Source organism: Zonotrichia albicollis, chromosome 3, assembly GCF_047830755.1.
Source record: "Zonotrichia albicollis isolate bZonAlb1 chromosome 3, bZonAlb1.hap1, whole genome shotgun sequence".
NCBI lineage: Eukaryota > Metazoa > Chordata > Aves > Passeriformes > Passerellidae > Zonotrichia > Zonotrichia albicollis.
The window spans coordinates 12,543,176-12,562,456 of record NC_133821.1 but is presented as its reverse complement, the minus strand read 5'-3'; the positions used below and the strand labels follow the sequence as shown (position 1 = coordinate 12,562,456).

The 19,281-nt window shown below is 42.8% G+C and overlaps 1 protein-coding gene across 8 annotated transcripts in view; it reads left to right on the top strand.

Moving 5' to 3' along the window:
* Positions 1–19,281, top strand: part of EML6 (EMAP like 6) — a 93,007-nt gene continuing 73,726 nt past the window's right edge. For 4 of the 8 annotated variants that reach the window (XM_074536703.1, XM_074536700.1, XM_074536702.1 and 1 more), the window contains exon 1: positions 761–1,693. In XM_074536703.1, the coding sequence (XP_074392804.1) occupies positions 1,497–1,693 (197 nt within the window). In that variant the 5' untranslated portion in view covers positions 761–1,496. Of the gene's footprint in view, positions 150–757; positions 1,694–19,281 lie in introns of those variants that run through there. The other 4 variants (XM_074536704.1, XM_074536701.1, XM_074536697.1 and 1 more) reach the window with 3 other exon arrangements.

Below are 19,281 nucleotides of genomic sequence, written 5' to 3'. Positions count from 1 at the left end.
TCCCGAAGCGCCGGGGCTTGCATTCCCTTGGGGGCGGGAGTCTCGCTGCCGTGTCCCGCCGTGCTGCCGGCGCTGTGACCCCGTGTGCGAGCGGTGGCGGCACGCCGCTCCTCGGCTCGGTCGGTGTGAGGCATGTTGTGTGGGAAAAGGTACAGGGGTCGTCAGCCTTGGAATTCCCTCTTCCCCTCTGTCTGGCGCTGTGCACTGCAGATGGGTGTTTGGTTCTGCTCCTCTGCATCCTCTTCCCTGCGGTTGTGGCCTTGTGCAGTGAGTTTCTGGAGGGCTGGGTTTGGGCTCCTGTGCAGTGATACTATAAAGCAGCGGATATCTTACCACAATAACATGCAGCAAACAAGCTCGACTGATAATGGTAATATGAATTCTGCTTTAGAAAAAGCAGAAGGCAAGAGAGAAAATGTGTTCCTTATAGTATCATTCCAAAGGATAACATTGAAAAAAAATAGGGGGAAAAAAAGGAAACACCCCCCCCCGAAAGAAAACCCAAACAAAACTGCAGTCCCCCCTATCTCGTGGTGACTTGGAGTGTTTTGTGACTGAAAACGGGAAAATAAGATTGTCTTAATTACATAGTTGCTACAGACTCCAAAAGGAGAAAGTTTTCTGTTGCTGGGAGTGAGGAAAGGTGGGGTAATATTCCCATATTAATGCTGGATGTTGTATGTGAGATGATATTGAAAGGGAGGGTTTGTGAGAGGACTCGGAGCACTGGATCCTGCTGAAAAGCCTCAGGAGCCCCCCAGACAGCCCAGAGTGGCCACAGCACCATCCAAGAGCAGCTCCCCCACCCACAGAGAACTCCCCTATCCAAACAGAGCTCCCCTCATCCAGGCAGAGCTTCCCCCATGCAAGCAGAGCTCCCCCATCCGAGGAGATCTCCCCTCACGGAACGAGAGCTCCCCATCCAAGCAGTCCCTTTGCATTTTAAACACAGGTGCACTCTGCGGCTCTAGCGCACGGGTGTTGCGTTTTCTTCTCTTCCAGCCCTGGCCCCGAGGGTAGATATGTTAGAAAGAAGAGCGCCCAGGAAGCTTTGTGCGGGAAGCCAAGAAGGTGCAACACGGGAGACGCAGCGGGGAGACTTTGGCAGGTGGTGCTGGTGACGCACAGAAGTTACTTTGCCTTCGGAAAGAAAAAAAAGCCGGGCGTGCTGCTTATGTAGGTGTGTTTTTGTGCCCCCGGGAAGTTGCCCGGGTCGCGCAGCGGCGGCGGAGCGGCGGCGGCTCGTCCTGGGCAGTGGCGGCAGCAGATGATGGTGGCGGCGCGGCGGTAGCGCGGCATCGGCGGCATCCCGCATCCGCGGATGCACGGCCCAGCCCCAGCCCGGTCCCCATCCTCATCCTCATCCCCGCGCGGAAGGGACACCTGAGGCTCCGGCAGGCGGGCGGGGATCGCCTCCGTTCGGAAGGGGAGAGCGTGCCGGGGGAAGGCGGGCCGGCGCTCGGCTGTGTGTGCCGGTGGGCAGGGGGCTGGTTATCATGGCGGATCGGACGGCTCCGCGCTGCCAGCTCCGGCTGGAGTGGGTGTACGGCTACCGGGGCCACCAGTGCCGCAACAACCTGTACTACACGGCAGGGAAAGAGGTGGTGTACTTCGTGGCTGGAGTCGGCGTGGTTTACAACACCAGGGAGCACAGCCAGAAATTCTTCCTCGGGCACAACGATGATATTATCAGGTAAGGGGGCTGACTTCTCTGCTGGTGGGGTGGGGTGGGGTTTAAAGGGAAGGGAGGAGAATGTAGTACTTGCAGAATACCCCCTCCTCGCCTCTTACAGCTCGGCTTGTACCTGCCGTTTTAGAGCAGCTCAGATTTGTTAGCAGCAATCTCTGCGAGAGCTGAATCTCTAGATACTGTTGATTATCATTATTTTGTAGCAAAGCTTGAAAATATTGCCATAATAACGGAGGGAAGGTTCCGTTTTTCTATTGCACTGCACCAAAAGCAAAGCACTTCATTTCAGCGCTGGAAAGATCTCAGTGCAACAGCGCTGCAAAATCGTGGTTCCAGTGCCTTGATGTTTCCTGGGCTGGGACCCCAGCTCATCAATTCTGACCTCGTGCAGAAGGCAGGTGCAGCTCTCCTCGCCCTCAGCAAATCCCAGCATGAGAGTGCCATAAATCTGACACGTAGCTCAAACTAATCTGGTTTTAATATCCAGAAAATGTAAATCAAAATCAAGTTCAGCTGTTTGCACTCCAGGCAAACAATCCCAAGCATGCTGGTGCAAGATGGCCAGGTCTTGCTCCTCATCTGTCCACTTCATTGTTCCTTTCCCTCAAATTCTGCCCGAGAAGTGGATTTAATTGATATTTTCATCCTACAGAAATGCTGATATTTTAACTGCACCTCCCAAAATAAAAATGCAGTTACAGTGTTCAAGGTAATCTTTAAAAAAATCTGTCCAGAATGCAGAAATTTACATCAGTAAAGCAGAAAATTAATGTAGCTACTACTTGATGAGAGAAATGTGAGCCTAGAATATCCTCCCGAAGGATGTTGCCTGGTGATGCCACTCCTCTGAGCACAGCGATGTGCTGCCCTCCCTGCTCACCCAGTTCAGCATGAATGAAGCGTTTCCTGGAGGATGTGAAGGCAGAACAGTCCCAGGTGACTCATGGTGTGGGAGGGCTGGGGAAGCATCTGCTGCAGCCAGAGTTTTGACACTCTGTAACCAAACCACACAATTGTCACACAATCCTTGTTTGCAGAAAGCCTTCCACTTTTCCCAGGAAGAGCGTTTGGCTGCTGTGGATCCTCGTAGCAGCCTTCTCCCCCTCTCTAGGATTTCATCAAGTACAGTGCATGTGCATCAAGGTTTATTTTGGTTCCAAAGGTATTATCAGCTCCAAAAGGCTGCTGAAAATAGATGCTGGGCTGCTCAGAGGAGATTCAGTGTTTTGGAGACATCTGCAGGATCATGAAATGAAAAGTTTTGTTTGTTTGTGTGGACATAAAATTTGATACACTTTTGTGGAGAGCCTGGTTTAAGCATGGCTTAAAGAAAGAGGCCATGAAGGTATTCAGCTGAGGGAAATATAGGAGCCTGCTGTAAAGCAGCCTTTCCCAGGCTTGATTCTGTAAATAATTAAGGTTCTCAGCCACCTTTTATATAAACAACAAGATTCTCAGACCGTTCTGTCCTTGGCTACTACTGGGAGCAGACAGCCAGTCTGGGAACAGATATGAAGGTTTTGAGAACCTTTCATATCATGGTGGGAACACTGATCTTGGTTTCAGTAAACTGTATTGTAAACAAAAGGAGGAGCTGAAGTTTTCTCTACAGCCTATCAGGAGCTCAGATTTTGCAATATGCATGAAGTGAATTAACACTGTTATAAAAGGTGGCTGAGAACCTAATTATTTACAGGATCAAGCCTGGGAAAGGCTGCTTTACAGCAGGCTTCTATATTTCCCTCAGCTGAATACCTTCATGGCCTCTTTCTTTAAGCCATGCTTAAACCAGGCTCTCCACACACTTTTTGATACACTTTGGTACAGGAAGTGTAATCCATGTAGAGAGTTGTGTACTTCTGTGCTTATGTTTGAATTGTTATAATAACACCTGACAGCACCTCCCTCCCCAAACCAAAGGCATTGTACAGCTTCTGTACCCCTTACATTAAAATCTGTCATATTAGGAGTCTGCTTTTGGCAGTGTCATGTTTAGAAAGCACAACTGGGATAGAAAGAATTGATGTCTCATATTTGTACTTTGACATTGCCTGTTGGGCTCTTTAAAGGAAACCAGAGCCATGTGTTCAAATTGTTGTGTCTTGAGGGATTTGCTGAGCGTCCAACTCCTGCTTTGGAAAGATGGGTTTGGTTTCTGCTCTGCCACACCATCAGAATTCTGGTGGAAAACTGTAGTTTCCACAAAGGATGAAACATTTGGGTGCAGAAGACATGAATGAGCAGAAAGCAAGAGCAGCTCATGTCAGCTCTGAGGGGCCAAGAGCTGTTGCTGTCACCATGAGGGGTTTAAGGAAGGACAGACTGCCCAGACTGCTGCTGGAATGTTCTGTTGTTGGCACCAGGGCATTGGTGGCTGCCTCCTTTCCACTGGTGCCCTGATGGAATTCCCATCACTGGGAGCACTTCAAAGCAGATGATGCCTTGTGTGGTCATTGCTGATATCACTAATAAGTGTGGGAATTTAAATTCTCACATTTTAAGCTTCACAGCTCTCATCCATTTGAGATGAATGGATGAATGTACTTATGCAATTTTTCTGCGTTTGTTGGGATTTACTTGCTTAAGACCAGCTTCTAAACAGCAGGGTGTGCATTGGCAGTCCAACAGGTTGTCATTTCTAAAGAGGTTTGAAACACTGTTTAAAAAAGAAAGCTTGGATTTTGGAAAATACCCTGAATCACTGAGATTGGGAGACCTTCATGTGGGGAGATCTTCTGTTTCCAAGGACTGCTGTTATCTCCTTCTGTGAATTTTTTTGTGTTTTTCTGAATGCTGTTTTGTTGAAAAAAAAAAAGATGAGAACCCCACGATTCTCAGAAGTAATATTGTGTGTTACCTTGAAGTGTTTACTGAAGTCATGAGAGGGGATGTTTGTTCTTGGTGGAAAGGGCAGGTGTGTATGTTTAATATCTTCTCCAAAATTAATAGTTCTGTCTCTTGTTTTGCATCAAGGTAATGCAGCTGGACATAATTTAGTTTGGGCTAAAGCAGAGCAGAAAGTATTGGATTAAATGTTATTGTATTGGAGAAATGCCTTTTTTTCCAAGATTCCCATTTGAAAGGCGAGTTCTGCTCAGGAACTGAATGTTCTGCACTCAGCTAATAAGGTCGATGTTCCAGCAGGAACAAGGGAGCTCGGAATTGTCCTGTTTTCTGTGCACAGCCACACCAGGTGCTGGCCTTCCAGTGCCTCCTCCTTTGACTCCAGGAGGAGAGGAGGCCCTGAACCACTGATTTAACCTTTGAGGGAGCCCTGCTTTGCAGAGGAGTTCATGAGAGCATTGGCTTTGACAATAATTGAAAACTTCCAGAAGGACAGGTTTCCTTACTTTAATATTGTGCATTACGTGAAGAACAGAAATGATCAATCCTTGTTTTTCTCTCAATTAAATCTTGGAGGCAGTTCTTTCCTATATTTTTTCTGCAATTTGTGCATGTAAAATCCACGGCAAACAGCAAAAATAAGAATATAACCCATTGAGATACTTCTCACTATGACTTAAAATGCAACTGGTTTTATCTGTTTCTGCAGAAGTCATTTGTGAACAGAGATTCCTAACCCTGAGAAATTTTTCCTGTGGTGTAGTGACAAAGTTCTTTCTCCCTGTTCTCTAGTCCCAAGAATTTCTGAGGAATTGAGCATTGCCCTGAATATGTTACATTGTTATACACCCTGTTTCTTGTGGAATCTGATATTTTGTATGCTGTGCACTTTCAGAAGCAGGTTTGCATCCTGGCTGCCTCCATGGCGGTCTCTGTGAGGCACCAAGCCTGCTGCCCCTCCCAGGTGCCTGTAGTCCCTGCAAAGCCCTGCTGTTATCCATGGATTGCAGGGCTGTTGTTTATGCAGGGCTGCTCACAGCTGGGATTTATCAGAATATTGCTCTCAGGGTGTGACAGACTGGGATTAAAGCGCTGCCATGCCAGCAGGGATGGGATTTCCTGGGCTGCTCTCCACAAGGGTCGTTTCAGGAGACTGGATGTGTGTCAGGATGGGGATCTCTGCTCTTGTGCTCTGGGGACAAAAGGAGTGACATGCTTCAAGCAGTGTTGTGTATTGCTGACCACAATATAATTCTGCAATTTCTGATTTGCAGAGCTATGCAAATCAAAGCCTCAGAGACAGAGGATCTGAATTGTACATTAATATTTTTTATTTAAAATTAAGTGTTATAATATCTCTGTTTATGCTTATTAAGGGATCTAAAATACTTTAAATTTCTGTTCAGTTGCCACCATTTGGAAGGTGACAGCGGGTGTTGGTTGTAGAGTGGTGTTCAGGTTGCTGTGGGTATTGTTTATCATCAGTGCATGGGAGCTGCACTGCCTGCAGCTTGGGCTAACCCTGGACTTCAGACACCCCAGGGGACCCCACAGAACTGCTGAGATTCAGTGAATAAAAGAGAGATTTTGGGAGAGATTTTCAACAGCAGAAATTCCAGCCCTGTTTCATAGATGCTACACCATGCATCCACCATCCAGACATGGCACACTGGGGGTGAAGCAGGGTTTTGGGAGCTCTTTTGAGGCAGCAAGTTGTTAAATGAGTTTTGTATGAAAGGAATTAGTTCCCCATAGAAACTCCTCTAATCAGCTTGTTGCCTCCTTGGCTTTCAATGCTGGAAAACCTTGGGAAAATGCTGTTTATTCCATGGAGTTCCAGTGGCCTCTTTTGCCTCTGCTTGAGTGCTGTGCTGGGCTTAGGTTTGAAGTCTTAATCAGAGCATGACCTGCTATAAATTGGTTTCTTAAATATCTGTATTAATGCATCAGATGTGTTGGAGTGTACAGTCACAGGATCTTATTGAAAGTGATTTAGAAATACTTACATCAGTTAAAATTGGAGAGAAACTCAGCAGGCATTTGTCACTATATGTTGATGAGAATGGTCATCATTTATCCACAGCCTTTAACCAGAGCAGTCTAAACCTAATTTTTTAATACATTTTTTACATTTCCTATGTGTTAAGACTCTGCATTTTTTAACTTATTTCAGTTTGATTTCAGATGGCCAGGAGTCATGATGGTCAGGTAGTTGTGTGTAATCACTCTTTACCAGGATGAAAACTCACAGAAAATGTTTTCATGTGACTTAAATTAATTTCAAATTTAAAAAAAAATATATATATATCTACAGTTCCAAGCATTGGAATGCTTCTGTGTGAAAGTAGGAGGGGATTAGAGGTCTGTAGAAAGGTCTTTTGGTGATTTGCCAACTGCTCAGGTTTTTGGGAATTTTAGTTGTTTTCATTACTTAAGGCAAAGGCTTGCTTGTGGTATTGGCCTGACTTTTCCTATCCTTTCATACTGGGAACTTTGGTAAAGAGTAAAAATGCCTCCTTTTCTTCCCACCTAAAGACTGTTCTTTGGAACATCAGCTTGTTTTTCATGAGGTGCATTTCTACCCCAGGGACATTTAGCTGTCGTGTTGGCTGTCCAAGAGACACCTTGAATTTAAATTCCCTTCAGGGTGGTATTTACACAGGCTGGGCACAGCCCCCTAAAGCTTTAGGGAGGCTGATCTCAGGGCTGAGTGTGTGTTTATGTCAAGCTTCTCGAAGTGTTCCAGCAGCACAATGAGCCTTGGTGTGCTCGGCGTTACTGCTGCAACTTCTGTGGGTGCTGGCGGTGAAGTTTGTTCTTTCTTCTCTGACAGATGGATGGAAATTCACTAAAATGATGGTAATTAAAACAGAACATAAAATAAAGGTTACTCTCAGAGTGACACAGCAACCCTGTTATTTTGGCTGCCTAACACTCCTTGGTACAAAAGATTTTACTGGATTTTTTATAGGGAATTTTGAGTGCCTCCATTATTGTAGCAGACTTGAATGTTCAAGGCATAACCCTACATGAGAATTACTGACTGGCACTGCAGTTTGTATGTAGTCATACCAATATTGATGCCTCCACATGAAAATTGGGCATCTATTCATGGCAAATGCCTGCTTCCTCATCCTCAGAAACTGTTATCCTCATGCAGAGATAAATACTGAAAGTATCACTTACTGTGGTAGTAACCTACTACCTGCAAATATTAATTGCAAAATAACAGTTTTGGGCAAGATGAGCTGTACTTTTGAAGATTAATTTTTTGGGTTTTTTCAAAGAGATGTTGTTTATTTTAGAAATTGACTGTAAAAATTGTTGTTTATTTTATTTTGACTGTAGTACAAAAGACAAAGCACACCCTCAGTTGTTTACAGCTCTACCTGCAGTTAAGGCTGAACCCTTTTGCAGAGCAGGCCTCCCTCTCTGGATGCTGGCAGCTCTGTAACTGCAGGCTAGTCACAGTCAGCTGCTGTCTGACCAGAAAAGGCGTTAAATGTAAATTTCTTTAACTTTTCCTTTCATCTCTCTAGTGTTTGAGCACTGTTTGTAAGGTCCTTAAAGGACCCTTTGGCTTCTCCCAGTGCTGGAATCTGTGATGAGGGAAAAGCTGAGCTTTCTGTGTGAGATCAGAGATGAGGCCACTGGGATCTGCTCTCTGGCCCTGGTCACACCGGTGCTGAGCGTGTACAAGTGTGGCTGCACCTAAATGAGATTTCAGCAGGTTCCTGATCCCTCCAGGATTCCATGGGATTCTCATCTATTTAGAAATTATTTATTAAAAAAAATACAAAAATTGAAATGCTGTTTGGTCAAACTGCTCTTTCTTAATGCTGTAAAACAAGTTTATCATATTCAGTTGTGTTCCTGATTCAAGGTCTCCTGCAGGTGCAGTGATTGTTGCATATGTGCTGGCCTTTTACTTCCATGGGGGATTTGTTTGAGTGTTTTAAAACATGTGGCATCTGGGAGTGGCCACAAGTGTCTAAAAGGATATTAAATGAGTCTTTATGAAAGCTGTCTTCAGTTGAGAGAGCCATTTTAAGCTTTTGCTTGTCAGACTGAAGAGGTTTGTGTGGTTCTGCCTGGGATCTCAGGCTGCTTTAGGATGGGCATCTCTGTGCTGCACTCCTTGTAATGCAGCCCCTCCTTCCCAGGAGGGGAATAAATCATGGAACTGCCTTTCCCCAGGGAGCTCTCTGGGGCTGGGTTGGGTGTGTGGCTGTGGCCTGGCACTGAGCCGTCCCTCTGCTGTCACCTGCCCTGCCTGGGCTGGCTGTGAGGCTTGGCAGGGATGAGGGTCTAACCCAGAGTTGTTGTTTCCAGACAACGCCCCAGGTTCTGCCTTGGGTGGCCCTTCCTACATTCTAACACCAGAACCAAGTTTTAAAGAGTTGCACCCGGGCTGTGGGGCTGCAGAAAAGAGAATTTTACAAAAGATACTTAGAACAAGTAACCCACATAAGGCCTAGACAGGAATAAGAACAAGTAGCCCACTCAAATCCCAGACAGGAATTCTGCTGTGTCTTAGCTGCATGTTGGGTAAAGTCACTCCTTGGTCTGGCAGCTCTCATTAATTGTGGCCATAAGGAATAATTCATTGGGAATTTGCAGAAGATGCACAGCAGAGCACTGTGACCTTCCATATGCACTCCTCTTCTTTAAGACTTGATGAGATTCTGATTGTTTAATGTTGTTAAATAATGGTGTAAAAAAAATTTCCTTTTCCTTTTCCTTTTCCTTTTCCTTTTCCTTTTCCTTTTCCTTTTCCTTTTCCTTTTCCTTTTCCTTTTCCTTTTCCTTTTCCTTTTCCTTCCCCTTTTCCTTCCCCTTTTCCTTCCCCTTTTCCTTCCCCTTTTCCTTCCCCTTCCCCTTCTGCATTTTCCTTTCCCACAAATAATCAGTTGCTTTCTGTATTACAGCTCATGTCACTCAGAATGCACTCAAAATTTTGGGCGCCTTCTTTTGGATATGAAACTCTTTGGAATATAGAGTTTGTGATATAATTGTATCACAGATCTCCAAATAAATATTTCAAATTAATTTCAAATGAAAATTTGCCATTTCCTGTTGTAGTAGAAAATTTTGGCACCGAATAAATTAAGAGAGGTAATTCCCATTATTTCTCTTCCATTAACTGGAGGAAGAACACATTTTTTAAAGGAATCTACACATCTGTTTTAGGCTCATCTCTCTTCCATCTTATCTCCTCTGGCAAGAACAGTTCAGATTATTAAAAATTCTCCTTTTATCCTTTTAAGTTCTCCTTATATCCTTTTAAAAATCACCTTTCATAAATTCAAGTCCTCCCTTGCAGAACACTAATACTTTTGTAAAAAAAGCAATTTTATAAATAATTTCAATCTTAATAAAATAGATACAAAGTAATTTCTTCCTTTGAAATAGAATGTAGCCAAGAACATAGAGTTTTGAGGACTCTGTGGGTTTTGTTAGTTTTATTTTCATATTTAGTTTTCCCATGGCTTCTATCAGATTTTCAGATTTAATTTTTTTTCTCCTTTAAGAAGATTGATTTAATGGAGAGAGAAATAAAATACAGCATGAAAAATACCATTTTAGTTTTGTTTGCAGAATGAGCAGAGTGCAGACACATGAAGGAACCCTCACTGGCTCTTGGCTGCTCCCTTCCCGGAGGGAGCTTGTCCATTGTAATTCTTCCCTTAGGTTTGTACTGAAGAATTAGCTGGGATACATTTTTGTCTAATCTGGCAGGGGTGAAAGAATGAAGGGAAAAGGATATTTAGCTCAGGAAAGGTGTAAGAGAATAGAAAAGCAAGTAGATATATGAAGTGTTCTCAAGGACATGTGAAGCCTCCTTTAGTAGCTTGTGATTTTTACTGCTCTGAAAGAATTCAGGATCTGCAGGCAGCGATGCAGGGACCTGTTTCTGTGGCCCTGCACAGCACCAAGTGTGTTGCTATTTCCCACTCCTGGCTGGCTGCCATGGTGTGGTTAAACCTGGAATTCTGCCCAGCCCTGTGAACGCACTCCATGAGCAGATTTGATTGGAATTAAATCTTACCCAGCCCTTGTGCTCCGAGATCCTGCTCAGCCTCAGCCTCCAGCGGCACGGGAGGCACCGGCAGGGACAGGGAGGCACCAGCAGGGCCCACCCTGAGTGTGGCAGGGCAGGGACAGGGAGGCACCAGCAGGGCCCAGGCTGTGTGTGGCAGGGCAGGAACAGGAGCCACCAGCAGGGCCCAGGCTGTGTGTGGCAGGGCAGGAACAGGAGCCACCAGCAGGGCCCAGGCTGTGTGTGGCAGGGCAGGAACAGGAGCCACCAGCAGGGCCCTCCCTGAGTGTGGCAGGGCAGGGCCCTGCTCTGGGTGCTGCAGGAGGCTCAGGGCATGAGCAGGGAGATTTGCTGTGCTCTCCACACGAGCCTGGCAGCTGGGGCTGAACCTGCTCTCTGTCCTGCTCTCTCTCCCCCCCTGTAACATCCCTGAGAGCATAAGCTGGAGGAAAAAACCCCAAGTATTAGCAAATGACAAGCAGTAAACCAGATTATAACTGCCTGGAGCTACATGCTGCCAGGCAGTTACATAATGGCACAAAACTCTTCAGCCTCCCCTGCAGCACTGAGCCTAAAATACAGCAGAAAGGGCTCTGATGAACCCAGCTCTGTGAGGTTGCGCTGAGAGCACAACTCCAGGTTCCCAGTCTCTGCTCTGAGGAGTTGGCTGAGAAACCAAGAGAAAAAGAGAAATAATAGTAATAGGCAAGAAAATGAATCACAGTGCTTACATAAAAACACAGAAAGGCACAATTGCATGTTTGTTTATATAACTCCTGGTATTAGTCTCACAAAACAGAAGTTTAAAAGGCATTCTTTGGATCATGGTAATCTCCCTTAAATACAGCATGTCATGGATTTTGGTGGTGTCATAATGTCACACCTGCTTTCTCCTGTTTGTGTCTGTGACTGGCTGCACATCCACTAAAAGACAGGTAAAATTAATAACTGGTTGCATAATTAATAATCTTAAATTGCATTAAAAGACATGTTTGAATAATAGGGAGGGTCCTGTATTCTGAAGGTGCCTGGTGCAGCTGGTTCTGTGGAAGGACAGAGAGGCTGAAGTGGTTTGTGAGCATCTTTTCAAAGTGCCTGATGAGTCTTTCAGTGGAACAGGAAGGTTGGTGAGCACTTCCAGTGCCACTTTCCTTCTTCAGAAATGTAATACTGAAAGTTTTACCTATGGAAAATGTGAATTTAACAAGATGGCATCACTTTCTATTTGAAACATTGATAAGAGTTCATTTTGAAGCCACTGTAAGGCACTCCCATAAACATGACAAGTCACTGTTGAGTTGGGTTTGGATGTGGCCTGTGGGCTTTGAACAGTGTCAGGTGTTTGTGTGGTTTCTTTCCAATGTCTGGCTGTGGTGCTCCTTGAGACCTCAAGGTTCAGGCCCTGAGCTTATTCCACGTGCAAGGGCAGCTTTCATCAAACCTCTGCCCATTGCTGCCTAAAACAGCACTGAACAGAGCTTCTGAACCTTTTCCCTCCGTGTTTTCCCCCAGTTATCCATTTTGTAGCCGGCACAGAAGGGAAGTTATCTGATTCAGAGAACTTGCTAAATTCCCAGACTCTCTCCTCACTTTTTGCCGTTTCTCTTCCCTTTGTGAGGAGTTAGCACAGACATGATTTTGCTTTCCAGCCGTGGTGATGACTCTGTGGGCACTGCCTTATGAGGGAACATATGAATTGCTCTGTTACACAGATGGATCGCTCTAAAAGCTTGGAAGTAAACTAATCTTCCATTCTAAAATTTCTAGAAAATGAATTTCCAGGGCTTGTTTGAGTGCTTTGATGGGGATCAGGGATCTTTAACCTCCCAGAGCCTGGTGGATGCACGAGTGTGACCAGGCATGTGAGGAAATCTCAGATCTGCATGGGAGATGGGAGACAGCTATTTATTTCTGCACAGGCCTATTTTAAGAATATTGTAAATCTGAACAGAGAGTCTTGTTCTCTGAGAGCTGGCCTTATGTGAGATAAAACATGATTTTCCTGTGAGGGAGCTGAGAAAGCAGCATGCATTTGTCTGAGCAAGGAATATTTTGGCACTTGTGTCTACATCAGTAGAACTTCACAATTGTGTTTTCATTGCCTGTTGGACCAGGTGAAGGGTCAGAAGAAAATGTAAATTAAGAATAACAATGTACTTTGTGTTTCAACTGAGGACAGATTTATCTAATTGCTGTTAAATAAGTCAGCTCTTCAGAATGCCCCGATTCTTGCTGTATTAAATATTACTTGAATGTGTCTTGCATTTCACATGTTCCCTGTGGTATCTGTTCCTTTTCATTTCCAATCTGTGGGACTCCCCACTGCTTAGGGGTAAATGTTCTTTTACCTTGTCATTTAGTTTGGCAGCAGTTCCTTTATACAGCATGACAGTCACTGCACTGCACACATTTCTGTCCTGCTTGCTTCCTCCCTATAGATTTGAGGGGCTCAGGCTGATCAAATTCTCATAACTGAACATCTGCTGCAGCTGTCACAGGCTGCTGTCAACACCAGGATTGTGTTCTGTGTTTATAAATTTATGTACACACATAAATACATATAAATAGTGTATATATAGATATAATTATGCAGTATTATATAATGCATAAATATAAAAAATTGATATTTTTGGCTTTCAAATAAATTGTTGACTAAATGTCATCACAGAATTACCTCTGGAGGAAGCAGTGGAGACTGATGTCCTTTAATTTCATTTATGATGGACTGCTCTTAATCCTGGACTTGTTAAGCAGTTGGGACTACATAGAATTGTTCAATATTGGCACATCTGAGCTTTTTCTGGGTGCTGGCAGAAATTTAGGCTCCTAAGAAATGTTTCCAGTAAAAAAGAAAAATCTCTTGCATTGTGACAAGAGGGGTTTTTCCCTCTAGTATGTGACAGAAATTTAAAAAAGAACAAAAAGGTGAGATTGACCAAAAAAAGCAATTGCCACAACCATGGTTTGTTCTTTGGGGCCAGGGCTGTGGCTTTAGGACAACATGCCCAAAGATGTTAAAACAGAAGAGTTTCATTGCATGTCAGCATGAATTTAAGGCATCAGACCTTGCATTGTGCTCAGGAGGTCCTGGGGAGTTTTAGCTCTTCATTTCTCTCTTCTGAAGGCAGACTGTGGCATTTCAAATGTCATTTTCAGTTATGTCCTGCACTGGTTGTTGCTGTGGGAATGTTAGCATACTGTTCCCAACATGCTGGATTGCAGCTTTTCTCCTGGCTCCCTCAGTCAGTGAGGTGGAACTGCTTTGCTGGTACCTCTGGCATCCACCCCAAAGGGGAGAGTTCCAAGGGAATGACAGCTCAGGTTGGTCTCCTGTTTCATTCTTGGATTGCCCCCATGCACGTGGGGCTCCCCACACTTGGTTGTTCAGCATGCAACACCTCCACCCATCTCACCTTGAAAATGTAACCTGTGGTTTTGATCAGCTCTTCCAGAAACCAGCAAAAGCCCTGAGGAATTTGGTTCATAGAAAAATTTGGCAGCATTTCATACATTCTGAACATAAACTTTATTTTTCTTAATTAGAATCCTCATTTATGTTTTAGATTATGCTTTGTTTGACTGAATATTTTTCCTTTTGTCTTAAATTAATTTTATTTCTGTTTCTTAAGTTGTTGGAACAAGAAGGCCCAGCTGCCAGAGTGAATAAAGGTGAGTGCTTCTCAGCAGCCTTCAGGGGTGACTGCAGAGTTATCAAACTCCCACTCAGCTGCTGGATCTGCTCTGCACTGTGGCCCCACAGTCACCCCTAGAGGCTGCCCCAGCCGCCCTAACTCTGAGACATTCTGGCACTGACACGTGGGAACTTCCCTGGCTGTCTTAGTTCCCCTTATTCTGTTCTTGCATCCTTTTGTGTTTGTTTGCTTGTTCCATTCTCACCCTTCTGGGTAAAAATCCCTATTTCTGTTGTGGCTCCTCCCCTGAGTGCCTGAGGGCAGTTCAGTTCCCCACTGGAGGTGTTTGTTCTGAGGAGGGGCTGGGCTGTTCCCAAAACACTGCCCTGAAACCCAAACCCAGCTTTCTGTGGAACCTTTATGGCACAGACTGTGTCCCTGCCTGGGGAGAGCTGGCACTCAAATGTGCTGTTACCTGGGAAGTATTAAATGAAAACCTACAAAGGCTCCTCCTCCTAAAGCTACATCTCAAAGTGAAGGTTTTAAAATGAAGAATTGTTGGAAAATAGATGCCAATCTCCAGGTTTAGGGGGGTTTTTTGGAACTGTAACTTCTGATTGTAAAGTACTGCTAAGGGGTGACATCCTGTTGGACCTGCTCTGGACAGCTTAGAAAAAGTTAAAAATCCCATTCAGTAAAAAAGCCCTGTTTTCAGCCAAATAAGATAACGTGAATGTTACTACACAGAAGTGCAATTATTACAGTAATTTTCTAAATAAATGAAGACATTACTATTACCTAATACCATGTTACACTATTATCTAATACAATGTTGACAGTTAAGCATCCTAGAACTATTGTTTTACACGTAAAAATAATCAATGAACCAAGAAACACAAAAACCAAAAAAATCAACCTTTTTCCTGATTATAATTTCTAGATGCAATTAACTTCAAACAAAACAATGTTTTTAAGGTGTGTTCCAGTCACGTTATAAATCTCATTTCAAGTAAAAGTGAAAACACTTCTAGATATGTTTGTGGCTTTGCTATAAGATCATGAAAGCCAAAGAATATAATTTTACTATTTTAATATTTAAATAATGAATAATTAATATTTAAATAATGAATATAGAATGAAGCTTTGGCTTTCAGGTTTTTTTTTCTAATTCTGAGATGATTACAGATCTTTTTTTACTTATTCCAGCTGCCTGCAGAATACAAAAATAAAATTAACATGCATTAAAATTCTGGTTGTTTCTCAACTCGTCTGATATTTTTGCAAGAGAGCAGAATGTGGATAATGTGTCCCACACCACTCATCTCTATTAATCTTCTGCTTTCAGAAATCCAGATTTGATCAGCAAATACTGCCAGCTGTAATTTCAGCTGAGCTGCAAGTGTGTCAGTAATACAGATAATTGAAACCAGCAAACTTAGGTACTGCTGGCATGGAACTCTCAGTTCTAGAATTTTAGAATTCTTCCTTCTAGGGCAAATCTGGGAATTCCTCCAATGCCCCCTTACCTAAATTAATTCTGCTTCCTATTTGATCTGTTTGCCTGTATTGGAGCACAACAAAAGCTCTGAATGCCCAGATCAGCTCAAAGCTGGTTTGCAGTACAAAATTCTAACAGCACCACCCTAGGCTGTGTCCCACAGACCCTGAGGGGGCTGAATTGATTGTGTTCAAATCCTACATTTTAATGTGCACTTGGAATATTATCGTTGTGGAAACAGCTCTGGGGAAAAGAGCATTTGATTTATTTCATTTCAGCAGTTGTAGCAGAGGCAGGGGATGTCTGATGCACTTGGCATGTTGGTATTAACTCTGCTCTTTGGGCTCTCCAGAGTAACATTTTCTATTGTACAAGTGTAAGAAGAAATTTGATTTCTAGTGCTGATGAATTACAGCTTCTCATCTAAAAGCACTGCTCATATCCACACAGTCTGAAAAAATACAGATCTAGAGCTGGCACAGCCTTTGTGAGGGTCCAGAAGGCAAAGGAATATTTTACTTTAGCTTGTGAAATTATTATTAATGTTTACATTTGAAGCTGCTTCTTTTTTTAACTTCATTAGACAGTGGATTGATGGAATAATAAATTGATAAAAAAATAATAAAACTTTCTAACTGCTCAGGCAGCTGTTGTATGGCGCTCCAGGCTGGGTGAACTTTATTTTCTAAGTAACTAATGCAGTCATTCCCTTCTTTTCTCCTTAGTTTAATATATTTTTAAAATAAAACCAGATAAATTACAAAACATGGCAGTACATGAATTAGAGGAAATATTTAACCAGGAATATACTAAGTGTTAAAAACAAATTGAAAGTGGTACAATTAAAACATTAAGTGTCTATATACAAAGCTGATTTGACAGTTAAGCATCCTAGAACTATTGTTTTACACATAAATATAATTCATGAACTAAGAAACACAAAAAAAATTAAAATAAACTTTTTTCCTGATTATAATATCCATGTATAATTAACTTCTAAAAATGACCAGGGTGAATTTCTGCCTTCCCCTTGATTCAGGTGCAGCTTCTTTAATTCACAGACTTTTGGGGTTTTACACAAAGGATTACAATTTCCTGTTATTTCAGTAATTTCTGTAAAGATGAACTCAGCAATATTTGTGTGTGCTGAGTGAAGGAAGGTGTGTCTTGGTGGTGATTTTTCTAAGATGCCTGAGTTGAGAGTATTCAGGTGTATTTTCACAAGTTGGAAATCCTTCATCCTTCAGTGTGAGCAGCTGAGTTTTGGACACATTTCAAATCTCTGCAGCAGTGCTGTGAGCCAAAATCCCATTACAAGTGTGTCCTTTGCTTACTTGTGACTAAATTAGGATTTTCTTTCAGTAAAAATCTTCAAAATGAGTTTCCTTTCTATAGACATGTAGAAACCTGCACTCAGCCAAGCAAACACTCAGATCATGAGATGTTTAATGGGACATCCCTGCCTCAGACATCAGAGATCCCACTGGGAAAAGGCCTTGGGTGCAGAATGAATGTTTGGTATCAAATTGATGTGGATTTGTGTCTTTGCTTTTGTTCTGATAAAGCTGCTCTGTCCTGTGGAGTTTTGTGTTGTCTGCACCTGTTAAGCACAGATTGTTCTTCACCTGAATTCAATCAGCAGAATTTGGGAGTGACAGAGCCAACCCAGGCAATGAGCAATGAAATTCCCTGCACCTGGGTTTGCCAGGCCCTCGTTTGTGACAAACTGGAGTCAGCTGGAGTGGGGAGGGAGCAGAGGTTTTGTAAGGGTTCAGTCGTTAAACTGCCCTCTCCAAGCTGCTCTGGAGCCCTGAGTGCTTCTGTTACTTATTTAGGCTTGTGAAAAATGTGTCTTTTATGATTGGCTTTTTGCAAATATTCCAGTGAATATTGTATGTGTTGTGTTAGAAAGTAATGCAGTATTCATTCTCTTAAGTAGTGTGTTAAATATAGATTCAGGTTATAACATAATGTTAAAGTAAAGACTATGCTATGAAAGATACTTTTTAATGAGCTCAAGAAAGAGATGAGATAATCAAGAAACTCTTTGCACAGAGATAACAGCAACAAGCCACTAAAATCCCAAAGAGGAAGAATTATTGCCTCCTTATTGTGAAGAACTCCTTGCAGACCCCATGGAGTCTGACCATGGTTTACAAGATGAAGGGGGAAATGCCAATCATAAAATACACATTTTATTGACCATAACCAGAAAACATCATTTCTTTGAAAGGAGCTTTTGAATCATGTATGAATATGCAACAGGCTGTTGCTTTTAAGAGTTAATCCTTGGTTAGCAAGCTGTGCTTTCAAGAGGAAAGCATCTGAATGTTCCTTCATAATTCTTTGCTTTTATTGTCCTGTATTGTCCTAACTCTGATTGTCCAAATCCTTATTGCTCTAATTTCTATTACTATTCTTATAACCATTGTATTACTTTTAACTTTTAAAATTTTAAAACAAGTGATTAGCATTTTTCACAGGCTTTTTAAAACAACCAAAGAACCAAACTGACAAAGCCTGTGGTGGAAAGGAGAGGAGGCTAAAAGGGAAATTCTAATCAGCATTAAATTCTGAGTGTGTTGCTTTGGTGCTTTCCTGTTTATTTTTCTGGGTTTTATGTGCAGAGTATTGGTGACATTTGTTGGTTTTGAACTTTAATTGTTCTGTGTGTTTGCTGTAAAAGCAATGGTGCTTAGCTGCTTATTGTTTAATGATAGACTATAGCTGGCTAAGGTCTTGCAGCTAGAATAGGCTCTGGGAAACCAGGTAAATTCTGTTTTCTGAGTAGTTTAACAGAGGTTTAGTTTAATCTGCCTTACACAAAAGAGACACTTGATACTTAGATTCTTCAGGCTGTGTCATACAATGTAAAGCAAGGTAACAAAAGTCACTCATTTTAGTAAGTGCCCTTCTCAGAATAATAAAACTGTTTTGTGGATAATTGTAGAGAAACCTTTCTTGTCTGAATTGGTAGAAAAAAGGAAAATGGATTTATAAGAAGTATGTGTTATAAACAGTGTTTGAATTTTTAGGAGTAGTGTTTGTATTTGTGTTCTGGTGAAGCAGAACTCCAGAAGCCTGGCAAGTGTTTATAGAACAGCTCCTGACTTTGCTGCTGATCCATTGTGAGGGGAATTTAAGAGAGCAAACCCACTCTGATGTTACAGATGGTTCCTGTTGGCTCTGCAGTGGTTTCTGCCCCACCTGATGTTTGTTATTCACTTCAGCATGGCCAGACAGGGAGCAGGATTTCCACATCATCATACAAGAACTTTCTATTTCTTTCCTGTTTCTGCTGATTTTCAACCTCTGAAATAGAAAGATATTTTCCCTGAGAACAGTCATTGGTCTTGGGTTTGCACTCCTGTGAGATAACAAGAGAAAGCATTCTTAGTAGCACTGAAAACTCCCCCTATCCTGAGGGCTCTAAAAATGAACAATTTTTACCAGCCACATGTAATATTGCCACATTTATCATTCAGTACACCGGGAATGATCTGCTGCTGAGGTGTGAAATGCACCTCAGGGGGTGTTGGTTTGATACATAATGGAATCAAACCCTTCCTCTTCTCTT